At 41.5% G+C, this 24205-nt stretch overlaps 2 protein-coding genes across 10 annotated transcripts in view; both read right to left on the bottom strand.

Annotated features, from left to right (window-relative positions):
- UBN2 (ubinuclein 2) overlaps positions 1-9773 on the bottom strand; it is a 52404-nt gene extending 42631 nt beyond the window's left edge. For all 4 annotated transcript variants that reach the window (XM_020787820.3, XM_020787822.3, XM_020787819.3 and 1 more), the window contains exons 1-2: positions 9128-9773; positions 1146-1238 (exon numbers count right to left, since the gene is read on the bottom strand). In XM_020787820.3, coding sequence (XP_020643479.3) covers positions 1146-1238; positions 9128-9640 — 606 coding nt within the window. In that variant the 5' untranslated portion in view covers positions 9641-9773. The remainder of the gene's footprint in view (positions 1-1145; positions 1239-9127) is intronic.
- Positions 9774-15034: 5261 nt separating this feature from the next.
- IFT56 (intraflagellar transport 56) overlaps positions 15035-24205 on the bottom strand; it is a 40476-nt gene continuing 31305 nt past the window's right edge. For all 6 annotated transcript variants that reach the window (XM_078376108.1, XM_020787974.3, XM_073000189.2 and 3 more), the window contains 3 exons: positions 23237-23343; positions 19172-19305; positions 15035-16498 (listed from right to left, as the gene is read on the bottom strand). In XM_078376108.1, coding sequence (XP_078232234.1) covers positions 16387-16498; positions 19172-19305; positions 23237-23343 — 353 coding nt within the window. In that variant the 3' untranslated portion in view covers positions 15035-16386. The remainder of the gene's footprint in view (positions 16499-19171; positions 19306-23236; positions 23344-24205) is intronic.

Below are 24205 nucleotides of genomic sequence, written 5' to 3'. Positions count from 1 at the left end.
GCAAGATAGTACACTTGACAGAGTGTCAAGTGTGCTATTTTGCAAATAATCATTTAGGATTTTTTTGAGTATTAATGTGTCATTCTGTGGTAATACAACAAATGATTACACTGTTGGGAAAGGCCTGGTGGTTTTGACTTAACTCAGCTAACACTCTTCGGCTCCATGATCACTGCAGATGGAGACAGCAGCCACGAAATTAAAAAGACGCCTGCTTTTTGGGAGGAAAGTGATGACAAACCTTGACAGCATCTTAAAAAGCAGAGACATCACCTTGCCAACAAAAGTCTGAATAGTCAAAGCTATGGCTTTTCCTGTAGTGATGTGTGGAAGTGAGAGCTGGACCATAAAGAAAGCAGAACGCCGAAGAATTGATGCCTTTGAATTGTGGTGCTGGAGGAGGCTCTTGAGAATCCCCTGGACTGCAAGGAGAAAAAACCTATCAATTCTAAAGGAAATCAAACCTGAGTGCTCACTGGAAGGACAGATCTTGAAGCTGAGGCTCCAGTACTTTGGCCATCTCATGAGAAGAGAAGACTCCTTGGAAAAGACCTTGATGTTTGGAAAGTGTGACGGCAAGAGGAGAAGGGGACGACAGAGGATGAGATGGTTGGACAGTGTCATCGAAGCAACCAACATGAATTTGACCCAACTCCGGGAGGCAGTGGAAGATAGAAGGGCCTGGTGCGCTCTGGTCCATGGGGTCACGAAGAGTCAGACACGGCTTAATGACTAAACAACAACAACAAAAACACTTGCCCATACTGAGGACAAAGCCAAGGCCTGAAACCAACTTATGACTCCTGGTTCCTATGGGAAAGACAAGCGTGGAGCCTGGGGTCAGATACAGCACTAAGCTTTTTCTTGCTGGTGAGCTCCTGGTTATTGAAGTCACTCCCAGTAGCAGAGCAAAAAAATAGGAGTGACTGGGCAGGACATAAAAGCCTACATCTCATGAATGGGAAGTGAGAATGCTCCAGAATTCTGATTTAGCTTTTTGTGAGAATGTGGCCACTATGTCACCATGAACTACTTTAGAAAAGAAATCAAGATAGTTGAATACTTCTTAATGTATAAAATGGTATTAGTGACAATACCTATAAGTCATCAAGTTTGCAGTAATTACAACAGATCTTGTTACTCACATATTTCGTTTCAAATTCCTTAGCCAGCCTTTCCACTTCCTGCCTGTCACGCTCTTCATCATTAAATGGATCTTCAGTAACAGCAGACTTTTTCTGAGGAGAAAAACAGTCACTTTTACTTCAAACATGCCTAGAACAGATGTAAAAAAAGTCATCACAATAACATAACTCTGTTCTCATTATTTTATTGACATAGTTTTGGTGAGGAAGCAAAATGATATTTTGTAACAAGTCTGGTTGTTGATATTGCTAAACCATTGAAGCATAGGTTCTCAGCCTGTGGGCTGTGACCCCCAAGGCGGTGATAAACTGTTTTCTGGGCGGTCACTGCAGTTTTTGGAGGGGGATATGTTGCCCTCGACTCACCCCTCCCCTCCCTGGTTCCCTTCTGCACACATGCACCCAACCCCTCCCTTCCTTCCTTTATCCCCTGAAGTCAATCTCTCTTCGGTCTCCACTGTGAGGTTTCTGGGTCCCTGGGGATCCCTAGCTGTGTGTTCTTTTTCTCTGGTGGTGGCAGTGGCTCCTCTTTGGCTCTGGTGCCTGGGTGACATGAGTGGGAGATCAGGAGGGGTGGAAGGCACGACCCAGCTGCAGTCCCTATGAGCCCAGCTGGCCACAGCAGGAGGTGAGAGGAAAAGCAGTGGCAGGCTGGAGGGGGAGAAAGAGTGGTGGAGGAGGAAAAGGCTGTCACTGCTGAAACATTTTTGTCCTCGCCTCGCCTCAGTTGCACACCACTGCCATCTTAGGGAAGACATCTGAAGAGGCAGATGTCCTTGAAGGGAGGATGAAAGGAGATGAAGGGAAGGGTGACAGTTCCCTTCTTGAGGGAAAACTTGAGCTCCCAGTAAAAGCCAACTTTAATCCACCCTTGTTTACCTATACCAGTGGTCAGGAAACAGGGGTAAATTACCCCAAATGGGGTACAAATGAAATTCCAGGGGGTTATGAAGATGCGACCCTAACCTCCTCCCCTTCTCCTCCTCCTCCTCTTCTGCCTAGAGGGGGGTCCCCAGCTGCCTGATCACCCCCTTGCCACCCCCTTCTCTGGCCTCGCTGCAACCTAGCCACAGCAGATGGCAGCCAGCAATGGGCCCCGGCCGGTGGCGTAGGGCAGCCAAGGCGGCGGCAGGGCCCACCATGGTGGAGAGCGAGGCTGGGGTGAGTGGCTGGAGTGCCCCGGCCAGAAGGAGCCTCTCCTTCCAGCGCCTGGAGAGGTGGGTCGCGAAGAGGGGGGTGGGCGTGGCCACAATGGTGGCCCAGGCCAGGCTGAACCTCCTGGCGCTGGGACGCAGACGCTGCCACCCCACACCATTCCCGGAGGAGTCAGTCAGGTGGCAGCGGCACTCACTCGGCTGCACGGCTTCCTTCAGCGACACCTCCGCAACAGTGGCTGGGCACAGCGGAGCCTCTTGACCTCCGGTGCCGGTGCAAGAGGCGAGCCACCTGCTGCTCTTCGACGGCCACCCAGGAATGCCCACTGACTGAGAAGGGGAGCAGCCCCGCCAGGCGGCGGATGCAGCGGCCCTGGTGCAGGCGGCAAGGCTTCAATGCTATCATGTAATTGTTAAAATCAGCCCATTATTTCTTCTAGTGTTTTGTGGCTTAAGCCACATTACCAATCAGCCCATTATTCCTTCTAGTGTTTTGTGGCTTAAGCAGCCTATCATAATCAAGAAAATAGCAACAATCTACACCAAAAAGCAAGATTTTCATACATTTAGGCATTCAAATGGCAAACCTTTAAATACTACTTTCTGAAGAAAAAAAGTAACCAAGAGATGCTTTAGATACCATCAATCCACTGTAGACATACATGTTTTTCAGAATATCATCAGTTTCAGCGCTGTCGAATGGAAGGTCTTCAACACGTGTGAGAGCATGCTCAACCAGGCCAGCTGTCCTTAGCCAGGACACTCCAGCTTCGCATACAGCGTCAAAACACTAGACACTGTTCCAAGTCCTCCATACAGAGCACGTTACCATAGTCTCTCAAGACTGAAGGATGCCTCTGCTAGACATGATTAGCCCACCACAATGAGTTTTGGCAGAGAGGACCTTTCATCAGAACTAATCTGAGTTTCTGTTTTCTGTATTTAACTATGCTGAAATCCACAACACTCTTGAAAACTCCGGGTTTCTCATTTGCTATATAACCTGCCTAAGCTTTCAAGGACAGGCAAAAGAAAGATAAAGATAACATGAATGTATTCTACCCTAGGGAATACCTGTAGGAGTAGCAGCATTTTGCAGGGGAAGGAATAGTTATATGCAACATTCTTCACATGCTAAAGAGATGTATACCCAGCCTTCAAAGAACAAAATTAAAAACACATTGGAAAACCCTGAAAAGGCTGAGGGAAAGGCCAAGCATTGCTATAGCAGAGGCAGTAGTTAGCACAATATAGTAAAGGCGCATTAGGCCTAACAAATACTCACACACGCAACATAGTGTCTATATGGTAGAATGACAGAATCACTTAGTACCACTGTCACCACCAATCAACGGACAACTGAAACACTGATTTACATTTCACATAGCTGTGACACTAGCAACAGAAGTGTTAAGTGGGTTGCAATCACTCTTCTTGTTATCTGCTGCAACACAAACAGTTATTCTGAAGGGCCTTAACTGACATTCTACTCCCCAACAATCTGAATGTGAAAGAATTCATAACATGCCTGTGAATTTTGTATATGCTGGATCTTATTGTTATTGTATTTTTATTTATTTAGTTGGTAATGCACATCAGTAGAAAAGGCAATATCTACATTAAAATATTTTTCCACAACATAAAAGCTACAATGACAAAACATCTTAGTAAACAAACCATTATGCAAACTCCTTCATGGATTGCTGCCTTGCTGTGGTGAAGGGGCTTGAGTAATTTAGAGAAGATATGGGCTATGCCGTGCAGGGACACCCAAGAAGGACAGATCATAGAGGAGAGTTCTGACTAAATGCAATCCTCCTGGAGCAGCAACTGGCAAGCCACTCCAGTAACTTTGCCAAGAAAATCCCATGAACAGAAACAAAAGGCTAAAAGATATGACGCTGGAAGATGAGCCCCTCAGTTCAGAAGGCATTCAACATGCTACTGAGGAAGAGTAGAGGACAAATACAAGTAGGTTCAGTGCTAATGAAGTGGTTGGGCCAAAGCCGAAAGGATACTCAGCTGTGGACACACCTGGAAGTGAAAGGAAAGTCCGATGCTACAAAGAAAAATACTGCATAGGAACCTGGATCTATGAACCTTGGTAAGTTGGATACGGTCAAACAGGAGATGGCAAGAATAAACATTGACATCCTGGGCATCAGTGAACTAAAATGGACAGGAATGGGCGGATTCAATTCAGCCGATTATCGTATCTACTATTGTGTGCAAGAATCCTGTAGAAGAAATGGTCAACAAAAGAGTGGGAAAAGCTGTACAGTGGTGCCCCGCATGACGACGATAGTGCGTTCCAGGAAAATCGCTGTTAAGCAAAGTCGTTGTCATGTGAAAAACAATTCCCCATTGGACTGCACTGAAACCCATTTAATGTGTTCCAATGGGGAAATTACCTTGTCGTCCAGCAAATATCGCACATAGGGGAAGCCATTTTCCGAGCACCAATCAGCTGTTAAAATGGCTGCCCTGCGAAGCACGGGTCCGGAAAACAGAGGGCAGCCATTTTTCGGAGCTGGAAAAATTGTCGTTTTGTGAACAAATGGTTCACGAAACAAGGACCTCAAACGAAAATCACCCACAGAAAACATAGTTTTACGATCGCTATAGCAATCGCGAAAAAGTCATTGTCATGCAATTTCGTTGTTCTGCAGGGTCGTCATGCGGGGCACCACTGTACTGGGATATAACCTAAAAATGATAGAATGATTTCAATACGAATCCAAGGCAGACCTTTCAACATCACAGTAATGATGCAAGTTTATGCAACAACCACTGATGCTGAAGAGGCTGAAACTACCAATTCTATGAAAACTTACACCTTCTAGAACTGACACCAAAGAAAGATGTTCTTCTCATTATAGGGGACTGGAATGCTAAAGTAGGGAATAAAGAGATAAAAGGAACAACCGGTATGTTTGGCCTTAGAGATCAAAACGAAGCAGGGCAAAGGCTAGCAGAGTTTTGTCAAAAGAACAAAGCTGGTCATCACAAACACTCTTTTTCAACAACACAAGAGGTGACTCTACACATGGACATTACCAGATGGGCAGTACCGAAATCAGATTGATTATATTCTCTGCAGCCAAAGATGGAGAAGCTCTCTTTACAGTCAACAAAAACAAGACCTGGAGCTGATTGTGGCTCTGAACATCAGCTTCATATAGCAAAACTCAAGCTTAAACTGAAGAAAGTACAAAAAACCACTGGGCTAGTCAGGTATAATCTACACCAAATCCCTTATAAATACACAGTGGAAATGAAGAAGAGTTATAAGGAACTAGATTTGGTGGACAGAGTGCCGGAAGAACTATGGATGGAGGCCCGTAACATTGTACAGGAGGTAGCAACAAAAGCTATCCCAAAGAAAAGGAAATGCAAAAAAGCAAAGTGGCTGTCCAACAAGGCCTTACAAATAGCAGAGAAGGGAAACAAAATGCAAGGGAGATAGGGAAAGTTACAGAATACTGAATGCAGACTTCCAAAGAATAGCAAGGAGAGACAAGAGGGCCTTCTTAAATGAAAAGTTCCATTGTGACTTGAACCTAAAGCAATAGCTACACAGAGGAAGAGAACTGCATGCAGAGACTTGCACACACACACATGCCCAGTTTAGAGGAAACCTTGGTGACCCTAATAGGATTTTTTTAGTATGTGCAATATTCAAGGAGTAGTTTATCAATGCAAACTCCCCATTTAATTTCCACGGATGAACAGGGATTTGAACCCAGATCTACAAAGTCCTACTTTAACATGTGATGAGTAGAGCAAGACAAAACTGATCAGTGAGCATTGTGATGAAAAAACAAGGACTAGATGTTATGGATACGATTTTTTAAAAAAAAAAAAACTTAGACTACAAATCCTATAGATGTCTATTCTGGGAGTTCTACCTGACAGGTACCTTATCTAAATGTATCTCACCTGGAGAAAGGCCTACATTAGAAGGCTTTTAGGCCTAATTACACTTAAGTCCACCCAAGCTTCCTGTTCCTGCCCTGGTACTAACTGAGAACTCCCCCCCCCCCCGAATAGGAATGGAAGATACGGCTAAGCCTCAAAGCCTTCCAGTTTCTGCTTTTTTCCGAGGTAAGCCACATTTAGGTGTCTGTCAGGAAGAACTCCCAGAATGAAGCTGTTGTTTTTTTAAGCCAAGCTGAGTAAACATATGTAAACTGTAAGCAATTATAACTTGTATACTTCACTGAAACAGGTCAGCTTCATAACCTATAGTTGGAAGTTGACTTATTTCAAACAAATCCATTTCTGCACTTTGGACCAAAAAAAGCTATGGATAATGAAAAAAATGCTTCTGACCTCTTTTCTAGGATGAGAAGAATGTGCACAAGTCAATCAATATGTCTCAATTCCAGCATGATTTATCTCACTGTCTGAACCAACTCAGAGTTGCTATGAGGATAAAGTAGAATAACCTCAGTTGACAATGAACATACTAAGATATTCTCGATCCTTCTTTAATATTAGCATATTACAAAGTAGTGTTTTGTAATATCATTAGTGGATTTCAAAAGAGCCATACTACCTCCTAACTCTTGATAAAGAACTGTCCATTAAAGGAAAATTTACTGCCAACCAACGTTTACATATTATTTCACAAGCATAAGGTTAACATATATTTCAAACATAAGCAGGTTGAACCTACCCTTCTGTTGTAGCAGCACTATCAGCACTGTTAAAATCAAATGCTATGTAATATATCACACATGGATTAATGTGTTTTCCTGAGTACTCTTTCTGTGTTCTGGGTGAGAGGGCTGCTCAGAACTAACTGCATTTAGGAATAAAATGTTGTGTTTATACCATTCCTTTTAAATTTCCCTAGTTTCTTTTATTTCATAGACCATTCAAACTCATTCAGTACTGCCTCACAACAGAGTCATATTGGTCACATATGGCACATTGCCTTATAAAATGTGGTCTCCATAGGCATTTATGGGCATGCCTGCATTTGGCTTCAGAAACAGCTACTATTCCCATTATTTTGCACTGTACCCATCTGGAAAACACCCAACAATATTCATTCAAATAGGCATTCTACTACAACATCCCAGAGTAAATATGGAACAGAACAAGTGCTTTGCTGTAATGCTGCACTGTGAAAGCAGATTTCAGATTTATACAGATACAGTAAAAGTAAAATTATATAGTGGTCTGCAGTACTGCAAGCACAATGGTCTCAACAAATGTAAGAATCATTCAAGGTTTACCTCTCAAAATACTATGCAGCAGAAGGGAAAACAGAAGATTGCACAAGAGGTGCCTTGATACCTCAATAATGTTCAGGAGAGGTACAGCGCAGATAAACACAACTGTTCATAACAGTCAACCAGGATCTATTCAATCAGCCAGTATAACATAATTGAAAGGCAAGTGTCCATCTTGCCATTGCGGAACATACCTGCAGCTCATTAGATTCTGAATTACATGTTACATTTCTTATTTGTAGGTTTTGCTGCAAGTATCCTAAACTAATATCTGCAGTAGCTCTCAGGCCTGTATTTTGTGGATTAGTCCATTTCAAAATTTCTACATTTAGTAATTTCACCAAATGACTACCTAAAACACAGTTAAAGTATTCTGTTATACATCACAAAGGGAGATATCAGCAGTTTGTTACTAATCTGTGCTTGCATTTCCCCCCAAAGCAGATGTGCCCCCAAAATAATTTTTCCCCACAAAAAATAAATTCCATTAAATATGGGCCTATTACCATTCCTTCCTATGGATTGGGCAGCACAGTGGTCTAGCTTTACCTGGTAAATGAATTCAGAATAAATTATGGAGTTTATGCAGTTTTTTCAACCTAGTGAATGGGCCAATATTATTTTGCTATTGCTATTTTTACTAGCTTTACTAGGAGCAAGAAGTATTTTGGCTATACTATGACCTATACATTACAGGGGAACTCATCTATGTGGAATTAAGACATCTCTTACTGTGTTATTCCATTTCGCAGAACACTCATATATGACAATAGTTGTTCTTTTCTTCTGTACATTAAAAATCGAGAGTATCTCCACCCTTTCTTTTCAGGGAAATGCTACTAACTCTCAATGCTATCAAAGACAAACTTAACAGCTAAAGAATAAGTTGCAGTTTATTTTGACTTCCTTTCTCTAAATTTATGTATTTTAACCCAGCATTTACTTAAAATTAGTCGTGATACACTGAGCTGCTGGCATGTATATGTGCCATAAGAAATCTTCCCACAATCCTGAACTCTATAGTACTTTGAAATGAAGGAAATAGTGCTGATAAAAGGATGCAATAGTGGGCTCAGTTTTGCATCTAATACTATTTGTCTACAGGCTAAAAAATCCATACTGGAGAGAGAACTCACAATTTGCTAGCTGAACTGAATGAAAACTGAAGATATGCCCTATGGAGACAAATGCTGGGGGCTTATCTGAAGACCAACATAAAATACATGCTCTATCCCTCTGTCCACCTGAATGCCTTCCTTTCAAAAATACATAATAAAATACATATTAAAATTAAAAAAATATATGGAAAGAATTCCAAATAGAAATATTTCTTTCCCTGTTTTGAACTCTGATTTGCATCAGAAAGTGTTTAAATACCAAACAGGAGAGAAGCTGGTTTCTTACAAGTTCACCATCTGTAACAAATGAGGCTTTAAAGGCCCTGGATAGTCTTTGTGACTCTAGAATTGCTTGCCTCCCCATTAGTAAGCCTTCTTTCACACAGCGCTAAAGAAAAAGGGCACAAAAGACAAAGCATGATTCAAAACTGTGGGAGAAAAAAGGTGGTCAGCAAGAGCAGACACCATACCCGTGGCTCGCCACACAACAGCAACTCAGGATAGCTGAACTCCACACAGCTTTCCTCGGTTGGATCCTTTAGCACCAACTCCAGCCGAACCGTATGGCGCGGTACTACCGGTGGCGTTGGCGACTCCTGCCGGTTGCCTTCGCGCTGTAAGTGCTGGTGAGGTGGAGGCGGCGGTTCTGGCCTTGGAGGCTCACGCTGAGGTGGCAGCAGCGGCTTCGGCGTTTGCTCGGGCCGGCTGATCTCCCGCGGCAATGGCAGCGACTGGGACTCCGGCCGAAGGCAGGAATCGAAAGGCGGCGGCGGCGGCGCCTCTGCCCGACCGCTGTCGTGGTGGTGGTGGTGGGGATGATGTTGCTGTTGCTGTTCTGGCTGTTTCAGGGCCTCATGCACCAATGGCTGCTGCTCCGCCTCGCGAGCCCCTCCAGGCTCTCGCTCGAGCACCGGGGTCTCGCCTTCTCGACGCCTCACGGGTGACAGACTAATGAACGGCACCCGGCGTGGCTCCGCCATCATCTAACCCCCCACCCCCCTTCCCACCTGTTCGGTGACCCTGCCTTACCACCCACGGCTCCGGCTCCTCCCGTTCCCTCCCCTTAACCGGGTCGGAGTACCTCCCCACTTCTTCTAGCCTCTCCTCGCCGCTAACAACGCCGCCATCTTGCAGCCCCCCCACGTAAATAGAAGCAGGCCACTAGGGCACGCATGCGCAGAAGCGGAACCGCCACGGACGCGCCGCTGTACGTCACTTTTGTTATTGCTAAGGTTAGTTGTACGTCACCGCGATCACACGTTGAAGACGCCGGATCCCCGCCCGCAGTTGCCTTGGAAATATGCACGCCAGGTTCTTAAAGAGGCAGTAATCGAATGTTGCATGCAATTGAAGAATAACGGTTTTGTTTCATCCTGACCTTCATTGATCCGGGTGCTGACAGACTTGAGTTCGATATAAATGTAGCATTTCCCCAATGGGGGGAGACAATCATAAATGGTCATTTCTGGTAATGAGCTCTTATTCTTTTTGCTATTTTCTAATTCTAAAAAGATGGGACAGGTAAAACTCATAGACAATTCGTGAGTGAAAATGATGACTCCTGCGTGGTCTACAAGCATCATGTCCAAAATGTGTACTCTTATATAAGTTATTCAACTTTAACTGGCACATTCTGCTAGTTAAGATAAATGATTCAAACAAGAGGAGATGCTGATGTATGTATGGTTGTGAGGGTTTGATCTTTGGCTCCATTTTTGTTTCAATGAACTCTGCAGACTTTTTTTGTTTCAAACTAGGTGTAATATTTATTGGGGTATTCAACAAATAACAAGTGTTCATAACATGATCCGATTGCTTCTCTCTTTCTGACAACGGGTCTTGAAAGGGCTTCCAATCTTCAAATAAGAACGGGCAGGTTTCTGCCGCTGGCGTTCTACGGACCCAGCCAATCTGTAAAGATGTTGTCTGCTACGGTCTGTCCCGTCTCACCTTCCAACAAGAGCAGGGACTCGTCCTCCCGGTTGTTATGCCACAGGAGTTGTGTCTCTGGTGCTGAATCCTTCCAGGGTCTTCCCTGTAACCCTTCCTCCTTATCTCACTTATCCTCCATCCTAGCCTTTCCTTCCTTTCAGCTTTCTCTTTCTCCTCTCTCATTCTCCTTCTCCACTCCCTCGCCTCTGCTTCTCCCCAATACGAGGGTCTGGGTGGGATCTCTCTTCTGCCTCCTCCTTGGGCACTCTTAACGTCTCCCATGGCCCAGTCCAGGGTTCCTCCATCCATACCTATTCCCAGCCTGGCAGTAACTGCTCTTCCTTCCTTTTTATCCCTACTGTCCCCGCCTCAAACTCCACCCTCTTCTTCCTTTCTTTTCCCGCTGATTTTCCCTGAACCCCTCCTAATGTCATTCTTTGTATCTCTTTTCCTAGCCCATCTGGCTCTGTCCTTGGGGATGCTGGTAGGTTGTGTCTGTATTTCCTTCTCTTCAGTATGGAGGAGGGACAGCTCTCCGGCGAGTGGGATATCCCTCTCGCCTCCCGTCTCACAATGATACAGACTGTGGGGCTGTTGGACAGAATTTGTGGTTGTGTGGCCGATGGATTTCGCTCCTGGCTTATGCGGATCTTTGCTCCTTGAGGTATCCTGGCTTGGAGTAAGATTGGCAGGTAAGTGAATGCAACCTTCAGAGGCATGATGATGTCTGTCAGAGAAAAAAAGGACATCATGCGAGGGAAGATGGGAAAACATTTAGGGTGAGCTTCATTAGAACCAGGATGCAAGGAAACTGCTGGCCCGTAAAATCACAAAGATAGTAGAGATTATTTTTTACAGAGAATGTGGTCCTTTCAGTATTGCTAAACTGTAACTCCTATCAGCCCTAGTAAGTTTACACAATAATGATGGATAAAGGGAATTACAGTTCAGCAACATATAGAGAGATGCATATAGGACAACACTGTCTTGTAAGAAAGATAAACTCAGGAGCTTTTAGTTTGGGATGAAACATCTTTAAGCAATGAGGGTAAAAATGTTTTTACTAATTGCCTCAAAGGGAGATTGGGTTGAATCAGGGCACAAGCATACAACAGAACATGATTAGCACTCAAATATGTTGGTGTAAATTAGCAGAGTCCCTCTGTGGCATGGATTCAAGGCTTGTTACCAGCACATTGTAGTTTTCTGGAAGACTGCCCAGCATCACAAACACCTTGTGATTCTCTGTGAACTCCATGTCCCTCTATTCAAGCTCCACAGATTTCTCATCTGATGTACGTGCTCTGACATGCTTCCATCATGGTCAAGCCTTGCTCTGTATAATTTACGTGTCAGTGCAACTTTGCTGCCAGCAGAGTCCCGAACATAGACACGGTGCAGATTTTACCTGCCTAGCTGAGGTCGGTCCACACATGTGTATTAATTGGCTGTCCTTTAAGCACAGAATTATTGTTGTTAAAGCCTTCTCATTTTGCTTTACCTGTTCCTCATTCAGGACAAGGGGGGCTGGAAACAATCTTCCAAAAATCCTCCCTTCTCAGCAACATTTCGGCTTTAACTGACCAAGTCAGATAGTTCCGTTCATTTAGCTTTGTGAGAGGGAATCTTCCCATTCCTGCTGCCCCAACTGACTGTATTTTGCTGCCTTTTTATCTCAGTCCTCCATCCTTTACCCCTCCTGGGCTCTGAATGGCAGGACACTCACCTTACTGGATTTTCTCCATTTCTGAACTGGTTCCTCTGGCTTTGTGGTACCCTCTGGCACTCACCAGCTTCCTTGGCGCAGGGCCCATAACCCCTTGTTAGTGTAAATTAACAGAGTTTTGTCCCAGTCCAGGCAGTCCAGTTGAATCACACAAAATCAGCTTCTTCCAACAGCAAGTATATTTACAATATACAGTGGTGCCTCGCACAACGGGTGCCTCACACAACGATGAATTCACACAACGATGCCTTTTTCTGTTAAATTTGCCGCCTCACACAACGATGTTTCCTTTGGGGAATTTTCACACAACGATGCCTCTTTTTCGCTCCTGTAAAAGTGTCTTACAATGTTTGGAACCTGTTTTAAATGCTTGCAATGGTTAGCCCACCTCCTGAAACCTATGCAAACTTATTTTGGTGTTGTTCTGACACTTCGTTAATTTGTGGTGATTTTTTGTTTTTCCCCTCATTGAACTCCATGCCTTTCAATGAGGGGAAAAACAAAAAATCACCACAAATTAACGAAGTATCAGAACAACACCAAAATAAGTTTGCACAGGTTTCAGGAGGTGGGCTAACCATTGCAAGCATTTAAAACAGGCTTCAAACAGTTTAAGACACTTTTACAGGAGCGAAAAGGGGCATCGGAAAGAGCTCTTTGATCTCAGTTTCCCTTTTAAAGCTCTTTCCGATGTCTCTTTCCACTCATTTAAAAGTGCCTTAAACTGTTTGAAGCCTGTTTTAAATGCTTGCAATGGTTAGCCCACCTCCTGAACCCTATGCAAACTTATTTTGGTGTTGTTCTGACACTTCGTTAATTTGTGGTGATTTTTTGTTTTTCCCCTCATTGAACTCCATGCATTTCAATGAGGGGAAAAACAAAAAATCACCACAAATTAACGAAGTGTCAGAACAACACCAAAATAAGTTTGCATAGGTTTCAGGAGGTGGGCTAACCATTGCAAGCATTTAAAATAGGTTCCAAACATTGTAAGACACTTTTACAGGAGCGAAAAAGGACTTCGCAAAGCCATTGAAATGCATTGAGTCGGCTTCAATGCATTTCAATTGGGGAACCGGGTTTCACTCAACGATGTTTCCTATGGGGATTTTCGCTCAAGGACGGCAATCCGTTCCAATTGGAACGGATTAACCGGTTTTCAATGCATTCCTATGGGAAATGGTGTTTCACAGAACGATGTTTCACACAACGTTGATTTTTTTGGAACCAATTAACATCGTTGTGTGAGGCACCACTGTATACAGAAGTTTTAGCAGTACAAACCAGCAGCATGACAGCATGACATTCATCAGAAGAGATCCTCCATCTTCTCCACATGTCTACAGTTATACACATGCACATTTATATATAGCCAATCAGTGAGGACATTACAATCACAAGGATTTCACTAACTGTAATACCAAGGGAGTAATCTATGCTACAAGGTGCCCATGTAATAAACTGTACATAGGAAAACCTCTAGACCTCTTAAAGTACAAATGGGTGAACACCTTAGTACAGTGGTGCCTCGCTTAATGGCGATAATCCATTCCAGGAAAATCGCAGTTAAGCGAAAACATCGTAAAGCGAAAATAAAAAGCCAATTGAAATGCACTGAAACCTTTCAATGCGTTCCAATGGGCTTTAAACTCACCGTCCAGCGAAGGTCCTCCATACGGCGGCCATTTCCGCTGCCTGTATAGCGAGGAATCCGTCCCTAAACACAGCGGGGAGCCATTTTAGTTACCCGGCGGCCATTTTGAAACCGCCAACCAGCTGTTTAAAAACCATCGCTTTGCGAAGACTCGGTTCCCAAAGAAGGGAACCAATCATCGCAAAGCAAAATCCCCCCATTTAGACCATCGTTTTGCAATCTCAATTGCGATCGCAAAAAGATTGTCATAAAGTGGATTCGTCGTAATGCGGAGCAATCGTAAAGTGAGGCACCACTGTAATTTAAGAAATAAACAACTAGGCAGTCCTCTGGTTGGCCATTTTACAGAAATGAACCATACAATAAAAGATCTGGGGTTCTGGGCCATTCACAGAGTTCCTGGAAATTTTGAAAGGCCTTTATCTAAAAGGGAAATTGACTGGATCCTGAAATTACCCTAGTACCTCATGGGTTAAATGAAGAAATAGACTTTCTCCCTTTATTATGATAACACTAATGGGCTGGTTATCTTGCCACCCTGTACAGCTGTGTACAAATGCCTCTTTTTAAAGTGCCTGCACTTTTGAACACTTTCACTTAGTTTTGGAGCTGATATAAACCAAAGAAAGGTGCAGAAAGTATAAAGAAGCATGGTATGTGTTTGATATTCTGTCTAATATATTTTATTATGTCTAAATGCATGTATTTATATAAAGTTGAGAGTCCCAAGCCGTGTGTGTGTGTGTGTGTGTGTGTGTGTGTGTGTGTGTGTGTGTGTGTGTGTGTGTGTGTGTCTGTGTGTGTGTGTGTGTGTGTAAAAAAGAAAATGTGAATGATTCAATATCTAATGTGGGGTTTTGTGTTAGGCTTAGCTCCTGAAGAAGGCTTTGCTGAAACGTGTTAAGCCAGAGCTTTTTAATGACTCATTTAAAGAAATACAGAATAAAGAGCTTCATTATATTTTCTACATCCTGAGACTTTGTCTTTCATTTATAATCTGGACACACACATAGGGCCAAATGAAGGTTGGTGGCAGTGGAAAAAGGAAGAGAAGAACTAAGTGAAGATTATTAAAGAAAACACATTTATTCATGTAGTGGTTTAAAGAGACTGTTACCTAAATAGTCAAGAGACAAGGCAAAGGGAGTTGCAACATTGGTATCAGAGACCAATTGCATCAAAAACCAATCACACAATCAGAAGACAACTGGATGAACAACAAATAGCCAACAAAATCCTTCCTACCACTTGTATACTTATGCATTCTTATTTTGCAAAAGAGGAATAGTGTGTTCTTGAGAACACAGAGCTCTTTAAAAATGAAGGCAAAGCAAAACATAGCTATTAAAAAAATTACCTTAAAAACACATTTCTCTATTGTATAGTTTCCAAAACAAAGGAAGTCTGGTATTATCTTTACCTATGTATTGCTTGTTTCATTGTTCTATTTTCAGCAAATGAAACTGTCATGATATATATCAATATAGTATTCAGTTTATTCATATATTCAACTTAGAGGTTGAATCTTCTTTTTACAAAGCATTAGACATAATGCATAATGAATTGTTTCATAAGTTATTTTATTTTTTTGATTTCACCCCATAATTAAAGTTTGGGGCTGATTACAAACCTCTTCTTTAAAGAATGGACAGCATGAAAAACAACTGATCTATTTTTATACAAATTTTACATAGTGTGTGCTATGCATTTTATAATGTGTATGTACTATGAATTTTCTTGTGTGTCTATTTACAATATTTATTTAGTAATTAAACAATACATTCTCCAAAAGGACTCCCTTTTTGAAACTACTTACAAGCATCTGCAAGGGCAAAGCAGGTGCCTTTCAGTTTAGCATCATAAGATTTGCAACCATGCTTTAAACAGAAGGAAAATATTGTGGAAAGGCAAAGAGAACAGTACACGATGCTGCTAGAAACAGACTATTCTCTGCATAGGTTTGCCTCCAATGTGCATCAGGCCATAAAAATAAAAAACAGATCATATTACATTCTTACTATGTGCCATTTCCAGTTTTTGTAATGATTCAGAAATGCTGTTCCTGATGAGTTCTGTAAATGTGATTTGCAGATCTTAAGTATATTTTGTGCTCTGCTATGGCTCAGTAGTACACAGTACAGGCCAGTTTGCCAGTTGTCTCAGTACAAGTACTGCTAAAGGCACACACCTGAAACAGCTGAAAGCTAGGAGTTGTAGTAGAAACAAAATGGAACCTGAGACATGTTGTATAACTGAAGTCACAGTGAGATACTCCACGTAAATATATGGTTTTCCGACAACTTTGATTAAAATGGTGAGATAGAAATACAGAACTCTTCAGAGTGTTACTTTTTCATAATAGAAAACACCATGTTACTCCAACTTGGTATAGCAGGGCAGTTTCTGGTGATGTTCTTTTAAAGGGGGACTCTGTTTTCCTTTGCCCACTTCTTTATTATACGAACAATATACTCTACCTGTGGATTACCCGTACTTCTTAGGAGGTGCAACACCTCCCTTAGGGTGTCTCTGAAAAAAAGAAAAGACAAAGAGCAATGAGGATAAAACCAGAAAAATTGACAATTTTAAACCAAATTTTTACTATCAAAGCTTCAAGGTGTACTTGTACTATTACTAGATATATATAGTCAGGGCATGATGAAAAGAGAAGCTGTAGATGACCATGAGAGGAAGTGAGGCAAGATATATAAAACTGACACCATCAGTTAGTGAATAGCTAGTTAAGTAAAACTGTAAGATACCGAGATAATCCAGAAAACAGGAGAAACTTTAGGACTGTAAATTTATTTTCAAATGGAAATTCAATTACAATGTAAAATGATTTGGATATTACACTGGCAAAAGTGTACACTTGAAGCCAATTGACTCAAGTTGGCTGCCAACTTGGGCAACATTAAGAATGGAATCCTACTGGTGATTTACACCAGTGGTCCCCTATCTTTTCAGGACCGCGGACTGGTTGGGTGTCATGGTCTGTGCGCGGGGGGCACCCCCTGCTTGTGGGTGAGCGGGGCATGCTTGCAGGTGGGCGTGGTGCACTCACACATGTGCATATGGGTGTGGCACACTCGCAAGTGGGGCGCACTCGCACCCATGTGCAGGTGAGTGTGGAGTGCTCACGGTTGGGCGGGGCATGCTCATGGGTGAGCATGGTGCACTTGCATGTATGTGCTGGTGGGCAGGGCACCCATGCGTGCAGGCCATGCGTACATGTGGGTGTTCATCGGAGGAGTGCATACGGGGGGGGGGGAGGAGATCTGCCCAGTCCTGCAAAGGCCATGGACCGGCAGCGGGCCACGCACTGGGGGTTAGGGACCCGTGATTAACACAACCATAAACAAAAAAACTGATGTTTCAGGAGTGAGTTGCTCCTAATTAATGAAGTGCTGGTCATATTTTTGATTGCACACTTAGTTGTGTAACAGGCACATGATCAGAAATAGAACCATTACCTTGTTAAAGCAGTGGCAATTTATTGCCACCACTTATGCACTATCACTTACTCATGTATAAATTGCAATACAGTTCTGGACGACAAAAAGGTTAAATGACTTCATGAAAGGTGTCAATAACTACCGGCTATATTTACTTCAGTACACATTCCTTTATATAGTTCCCAGTATCAGAAATAATATGCTTCTCTGTATCAGTTTATGAGGAACATGAATAGGCAGGTGCTATTTCATTCATATTCTGCTTGTGGACTTTTCATAAGCTTTTGGCTGGCCTATTTGAGAACAGAATGTTGGACCAGATGATCTGCTCTTGCATAGTTCTTCTTATGTTAGTAAAACTAGATGGAGATTTATTCAGGATGATAATTAAGAATCCATAAAAGGAAGAGGCACCAATAGCTGGAAATCATACTCATCTGGGAAAGAGTATGCAAACTATTCTGGATAGAGTTATATAATCTAAAACAAACAAACAAACAAAACAGATACAGTTTTTTGGTGCTCCTGGATCCACTACTGTATATTGATGTCCAGGTAACATTAATAACTGGGAGCACCATTTAGCTAAACTGCAAAATTTGGTCTTGTACGAAGAAAGCAAATGTACCCTTAATTCCACATTACATACAGATTGGATTATTACAGCACTGTTTGTGTGGGCAGCATTCTTATGTGGAGCTGCCGGCTTGGAAATTGCAACTGTTACAGAATATAGGTGCCAGCTAAAATCATCTACAGAGGCTCTTCTCCACAACTCACTGGCATCTGAGATATTTTTATCTGGATTATGGGAGACAGAATTACATACAGCTGTGCCCAGACTCTGAAACTGTCTTCCAAGAAAAGCCCACTTTGACCCTTGGTAAATGACCTTCCACTGCTTGCACTAAAATTGATGGCATGCATTTTGTCTGTTAACGTGCCAGTTTTAATCTCCCAGGCATGTCTGTTTACTTGAAAGGTTTTTTTAATCTGCTGCCTCTTATCTGTGCTTTGAGTACATTAAGCATTGTACACATACTGTTACTCTGAAAGACAAGCAATGCTGGAACCATTTTGATTCCACACCTGCAAAGCCTGGAATCCTGTCCTTAAGTCATGTTCAAATGAATTTAAACATTTTGCCATTTAAAGATTTGGCTTCCCCTTACACTATTGTCTTGAAAGCAACCAATCATCTTGACATGTCACTCCACATTAAAGTTAACTTAAACAGAAATAACTCTAGCAGAAACTATTATGTTTAAACAAAATGTACCATAGAAAAACAGCACACTGACAAATTTGTAGGTAGACAAAGGATATTTTGATTAAAGATTGTAATTTGGATTGAATTGATGTTCTATGAATAAAAGGAATCCACCCATTTGTCGAAGAGCCTTTGAAACCACTGGAGGCTCATTCTGGTTAAAATGGCATGTTGAAGCAATTTTGAACAAATTGTTTACTCAAGTACACTATAAAAGGTGTAAACTAAGAACGGAACTAGACAAAATGTCACTGGAAATTAACAACCATCACTTCTTTTTTCATTACAAATATAGTCAAGGGGATCTTGAACCCAATAAATGTTTTAACAAAAAAATCTCTTTGTAAGAGTTTGCTCATTAATTGCTCAAAACTATATTTATCTTTCTTGTACCTGGTATAAACATGGAACAGATTTTGGTGCAATAACAGTTTAAATTGACAGAAACAGAAATATCAAGACATTCTGTATACATACTTGGGTTCTCTATTAGCAACGATCATCTGGAAGATGCCAACACAGGCACCCCTTTTGCCCTCCCAGTATTCAGGGTTAGGATCTAGTCTTTCCAGGACATCAAAGGCTTTTGCAGAATAGTAAAACTGGCCCATCTGTGCAGGAGATAAAAGTTACATGGCTAATTCAACACTGAATTAAAAAGTAAAATACTATAGTGAGTCACTGCCAAGAAGACCAACCCATGGGAGCCAGCAGGAATTTTCTGATGCTGTATAAAATTTATTCTAGGATTATAGATTATATATCTAAAGATTTGGTATTGAGAGTGATTAATATGGGAATAGGTACAGTATTATAAAAGTAAGTGATCGTGCTTTATTGAATATGGATATTAAAGTGAAATGTGATTAGAGAAGACAAAAGGTGGAGGATAGATACAAGTATTTTTCAGCAGAAAAACATAATAAACTCGAAAATGAATGATGGAAATATTTGTCTTTGTTTTATTTATAGGCCACCTTTCTCCTGAGAAGGGAATCCACAGTGGCTCATAATATTAAAAAGAATAGAATTAAAACATAGTAAGTTAAACATTAAAAGAACAATTACACTATATGCTAATTAAAATACAATTGAATAATCAAAAACAAAGAAACATTAAAAACTATCTTAGCTAAAAATTTAAAAGGCATTCAGGGACTCAGTTATGATTGTTAAAAGCCTATTTGAAGAGATGGGTCTTCAGATGTAGGTAGGAGGATAAAAGAGAGGGGGCCAGCCTGATCTCCAGAGGGAGAGCATTTCCTTGTAGACTATCATTACACCACCTCCCCGACCTTCCGGGTGACCCTGCTGTTGGACCAAGTACCCAGGGGGACACAACTGAGATAAATTAACTCCTCCTCTTACGCAGGTCTCAGTAATGCATGCCAAGTCAGCCCCCTCATCCAAAATTAAATCATGGATGAGGGCAGTCTTATTTTTTGCCGACCTGCCATTTACAAACAGTACCATGTGGCCCAGGGGGTGGCTGATATGGCCACCTAGTACCGTTTGGCTGGGAGTAGAGCTAGAAAGGGGGATAGGTATAAGGTATCTAACCTCCTTTCTCCTATGTGAGCATGCTCTACTCCCACCGCCATATCTTCCTCTGCCATATATAGTCTCTACTGGTTGCTCCAGAGACCCCCTACCCGCCCCCTTTCCCAGCTTATTCCTCAGCCAGTTCCCTAAGGGAAACTGGCAGCCAGCAGCAGCCCAGCCACAGTCCCTCACACAGTGACCTGTAGACGGCAGATGGTATTCGGCTCCTCTGAGCGCAGGAATGCTAGTCTGGTATTCATTGTATTTGACATACAATGAAACTGTTGATCATATAGTTTAAAAAGACAAAAGGAAAAACATCAAAAAGACTCTAGAATAAATAAGATTGTTGGAAATGAAATATAAAAAGCAGAGATATAAAGATTTTAATGGAAACAAAGGCAAAAAGAAAAGAGTTGGAGAATACTGAACTGGAAAAAAATTCAGAGGAATCTAATATATTTGATTTCTTTAAAATTTAGTACTGTACAGTGGTGCCCCGCATGACGACGATAATTCGTTCCCCTGAAATTGCTGTACAGCGAAATCATTGTCATGCGAAAAAAAAATCCCCATTGGAATGCATTGAAAACCGGTTAATGCGATCCAATGGGGAAATTATCTTATTGTCCAGCGAAGATCCTCCATAGGGAAGCCATTTTCTAAGCACCGATCAGCTGTTTTTAATGGCTGTCTTCCAAAGCATGGGTCAGAAAAGAGTGGGAAGCCATTTTGCGATGTTGTAAAAACTGTCATATTGTGAACAAAGAGTTTGCAAAGCACGGGCCTATTCCACGTCCAGTGGAAAAAAACCATTGGAACCATCGTTTTGCGATTGCTATAGCGATTGCAAAAAAGTCATCATCAAGCGATTTCGTTGTTTAGCGGGGTAAGCGTTTAGTGGGGCACCATTGTATTAAGAATATTGACTAGATCCATACAGCTTTTAAAAAAGCTAAGAGTTTAACACGAGTGCTTAAAGATGAAATGAGTAAAAAGTGTAATCTGATGAAGGATAAATGAAGTTTCTCAGAATTTCTTTCAAATATTATGCAACAGGAATAAGCTCTCTTTGGGGAGAATTAGAGAACATATTGAGAAAAATTTGGGGAGTAGACTTCAAGATATGGATAGAGGTTTCATGGAACAGTTAGAGAAGTGGAGATGAAAGATATTATTAATAAATTAAAAATAGGAAAGACTCCAGGAACAGATGGATTAGAGCCCAAGTATTACAAATCTTTTAGAAGCACATTAGTCCCTTTTTAATAAAATAATGGAGAAGATATTTTAATATCTTGGAAGCATTAATTAATTGCATTAATACCCAAAGCAAACAACAACAACAACAACAACAACAACAACAACAACAACAACAACAACAACAACAACAACAACAACAACAACAACAACAACAACAACAACAACAACAACTGACCCTGGAGCTTACAGATCGACATTGTCAATAAATCAAGATGCAATATTACAGCAATATTAGTTAGGATGATGAATATTTTATTGCTAAGTATATTAAAGAAGATCAAAGTGGCTTTATAATAGAAAGACAAATGGCAGATTTGTTTAGGAGAATATTAAACAATATCTAATTTCATTAGATATTTTTAAGGCATTTTATTGTGCAGAACGGCTAACATTAAAAATGATAATTAAAATGTTGTTTTGGAAGTGACTTAAAGGTATAATAACTCAATTATATTTAGAGAATATTGTAACCAAGTGAATAAATGACGATATAATAGAACAGATATCCCTAGGCCAGTGATGGCTAACCTTTTTGAGCCCCAGTGCCCAAACTGGGGGGGGGGGCAGAGGAAACCAGCGGGCACAGAGATGCTTCCAGACTGCAGTCCGGATCCGCCTCCAATTGTGTCCAACCTCCGCCAGCTGGCAGGGCACACAAATATCTAGTTGAATATGGGCTGTTTCTTGATGAATTCATATGTTTTTTGAATCAGAGCTACATTTTGCATTTTCTAGTAAAATAGGGAGAACCACAAGTTTGGTGTTTCAGCATATATTACCAAGTTTAATTCCTTGCAACTCCAGGAAGGTTTGAAAAACTGTCCCATCCTAAATCCTGGGAAGCTACAGCTCATCAGCTAATGCTAAGCTAGGAACACCAGCAGTCTGGTTCAGTACAAGCCAGCTTCCTATATTCATTACTGAAGTAGGAATTCAGTATAAAAGAGGTAATGTTCTTGAATACATTTGAGGAAATGCTGTTTGAAACATTTTCAGTTTAAAATCTGCACTTAATGTTAACTAAACAAAGAAAAGATGAAATTTCATATCAGTTATTTATTTAGTCAAAGACAAATATAATGGCTTTTGTCTTATTCAATTTTTATAATTTTTAATATTATTATTATTATTATTTTCCTTTGGGTTTCACCCGAGAAGCAAGGGGGTAACTTATAATCAACATCTTTCTTAAAATCTCTCTCATCATGGTAAGGAATAGAGTATATTATTTATACTTGGGTTTTGAAATCCCTAAAATTATATAAGGGTCAGCAGCAAGTAAGGTGAGTGAAGCAATTTCTTAATTAAGCATGAAACAAAATGGATTTAAACGCATTCTTTAGCACAGATATGTCCAAAACAAACAAACCCAGGCAAAAATCTGAGATCATCTGTTTTCTCACAAACTCAGCAAGATTTTTCCAACATGTTTTTAACTATGGAATACTTATTATGAAAAAGAAACTGAGAACCACATCCTAGTTTATAAACAATTACTGAAATGCTATTAGGGGACAAACATATGGATATATGCTTGTTTTATTACCAGATCATGAACCAGAAAAACAGATTTTCATTAGCTTTCTAACTTTACATCTTCCCACTGTTATCACCCATCCATTACGTACATGGCAACAATGGCTAGAAATCTATTCGTTAAAAGATTGCAACAGTTTCTTAGAGGGTCAAAACAGATAGCAGTGACCAAGGATTTGAAGGGAAAAGAAGGAGGCTCACTTTGTAGCAGTCATTTGCAATTAATTGCAAAAGGCTAAAGGACTCTCCTGAGGTTTCCATTTTTAGGTACAGCTCCCAAGCTAGTCGTGGCTTCTTATTCATAATGTCTGCAATAAAAAGAATGCCAAAACTAGTCAAGACATGTTATTACACAGCGTTTGTAAAAGTGCTAAGCATCCTAATCAGCAGTACAGTTCATTATTTTTGCTGTTCAGTTAAAATTAGAAGCTATGTGACCACACCTATCACCTCCATTTTATTATGAATGAGTAAATTTGAAGTGCTATCTCAGATTAACTCAGAAGTAACGACAGGTTACCCACCTTTAATTGTAGTTCTTCGAGTGAACCTTTGTGATTCACACCCTGGGTGATCCGCGCCTGCGCAGAGCCTCATCGGAAAGTTCTAGAACTTCTGTGGTAGCAAAAAAAAATTAGAATAAGGCCCCTCCCCCACTGTATAAGTACCTTGGTGTGAAGGCTCCCCCTTCAGTCGTGTCAACCGCCGCTACATTAAGCAGAATGGCGTGACCGTGGGGAGGACGGGCAGGATGTGTGAATCACAGAGGTCCACTTGAAGAACTACAATTACAGGTGGGTAACCTGTTGTTTTTCTTCGTGGCCTCTGTGAATCACACCCTGGGTGACTAATAAGCTGTCTTACCCGGAGGCAGGGTGTCACGCCAAAGTAGAGGCTAGAACAGCACGTCCAAAGGCCGCATCAGACTTTTGCCGGAGATCAAGTCTATAATGTCAAGTGAAAGTGGAGAGCTGTGTCCAGGTGGCAGGGATGCAGAAGTCTGGAAGAGGTACGCTGTGTAGGAATGCTGTAGAGGTTGCCACTGCTCTGGTGGAATGAGGACGAATCACCTTCGGGACTGGTCTGTGTGCCAGCTGAGGTGAATGGTTGAAATGACCCATCTAGATATAGTTTGAGACGTCACCTGGCGACCTTTATAGGTGGTTGGTG

This window comes from Pogona vitticeps, chromosome 5 (genome assembly GCF_051106095.1).
Source record: "Pogona vitticeps strain Pit_001003342236 chromosome 5, PviZW2.1, whole genome shotgun sequence".
NCBI classification, from domain to species: domain Eukaryota; kingdom Metazoa; phylum Chordata; class Lepidosauria; order Squamata; family Agamidae; genus Pogona; species Pogona vitticeps.
This window is presented reverse-complemented; position numbering and strand designations above follow the sequence as displayed.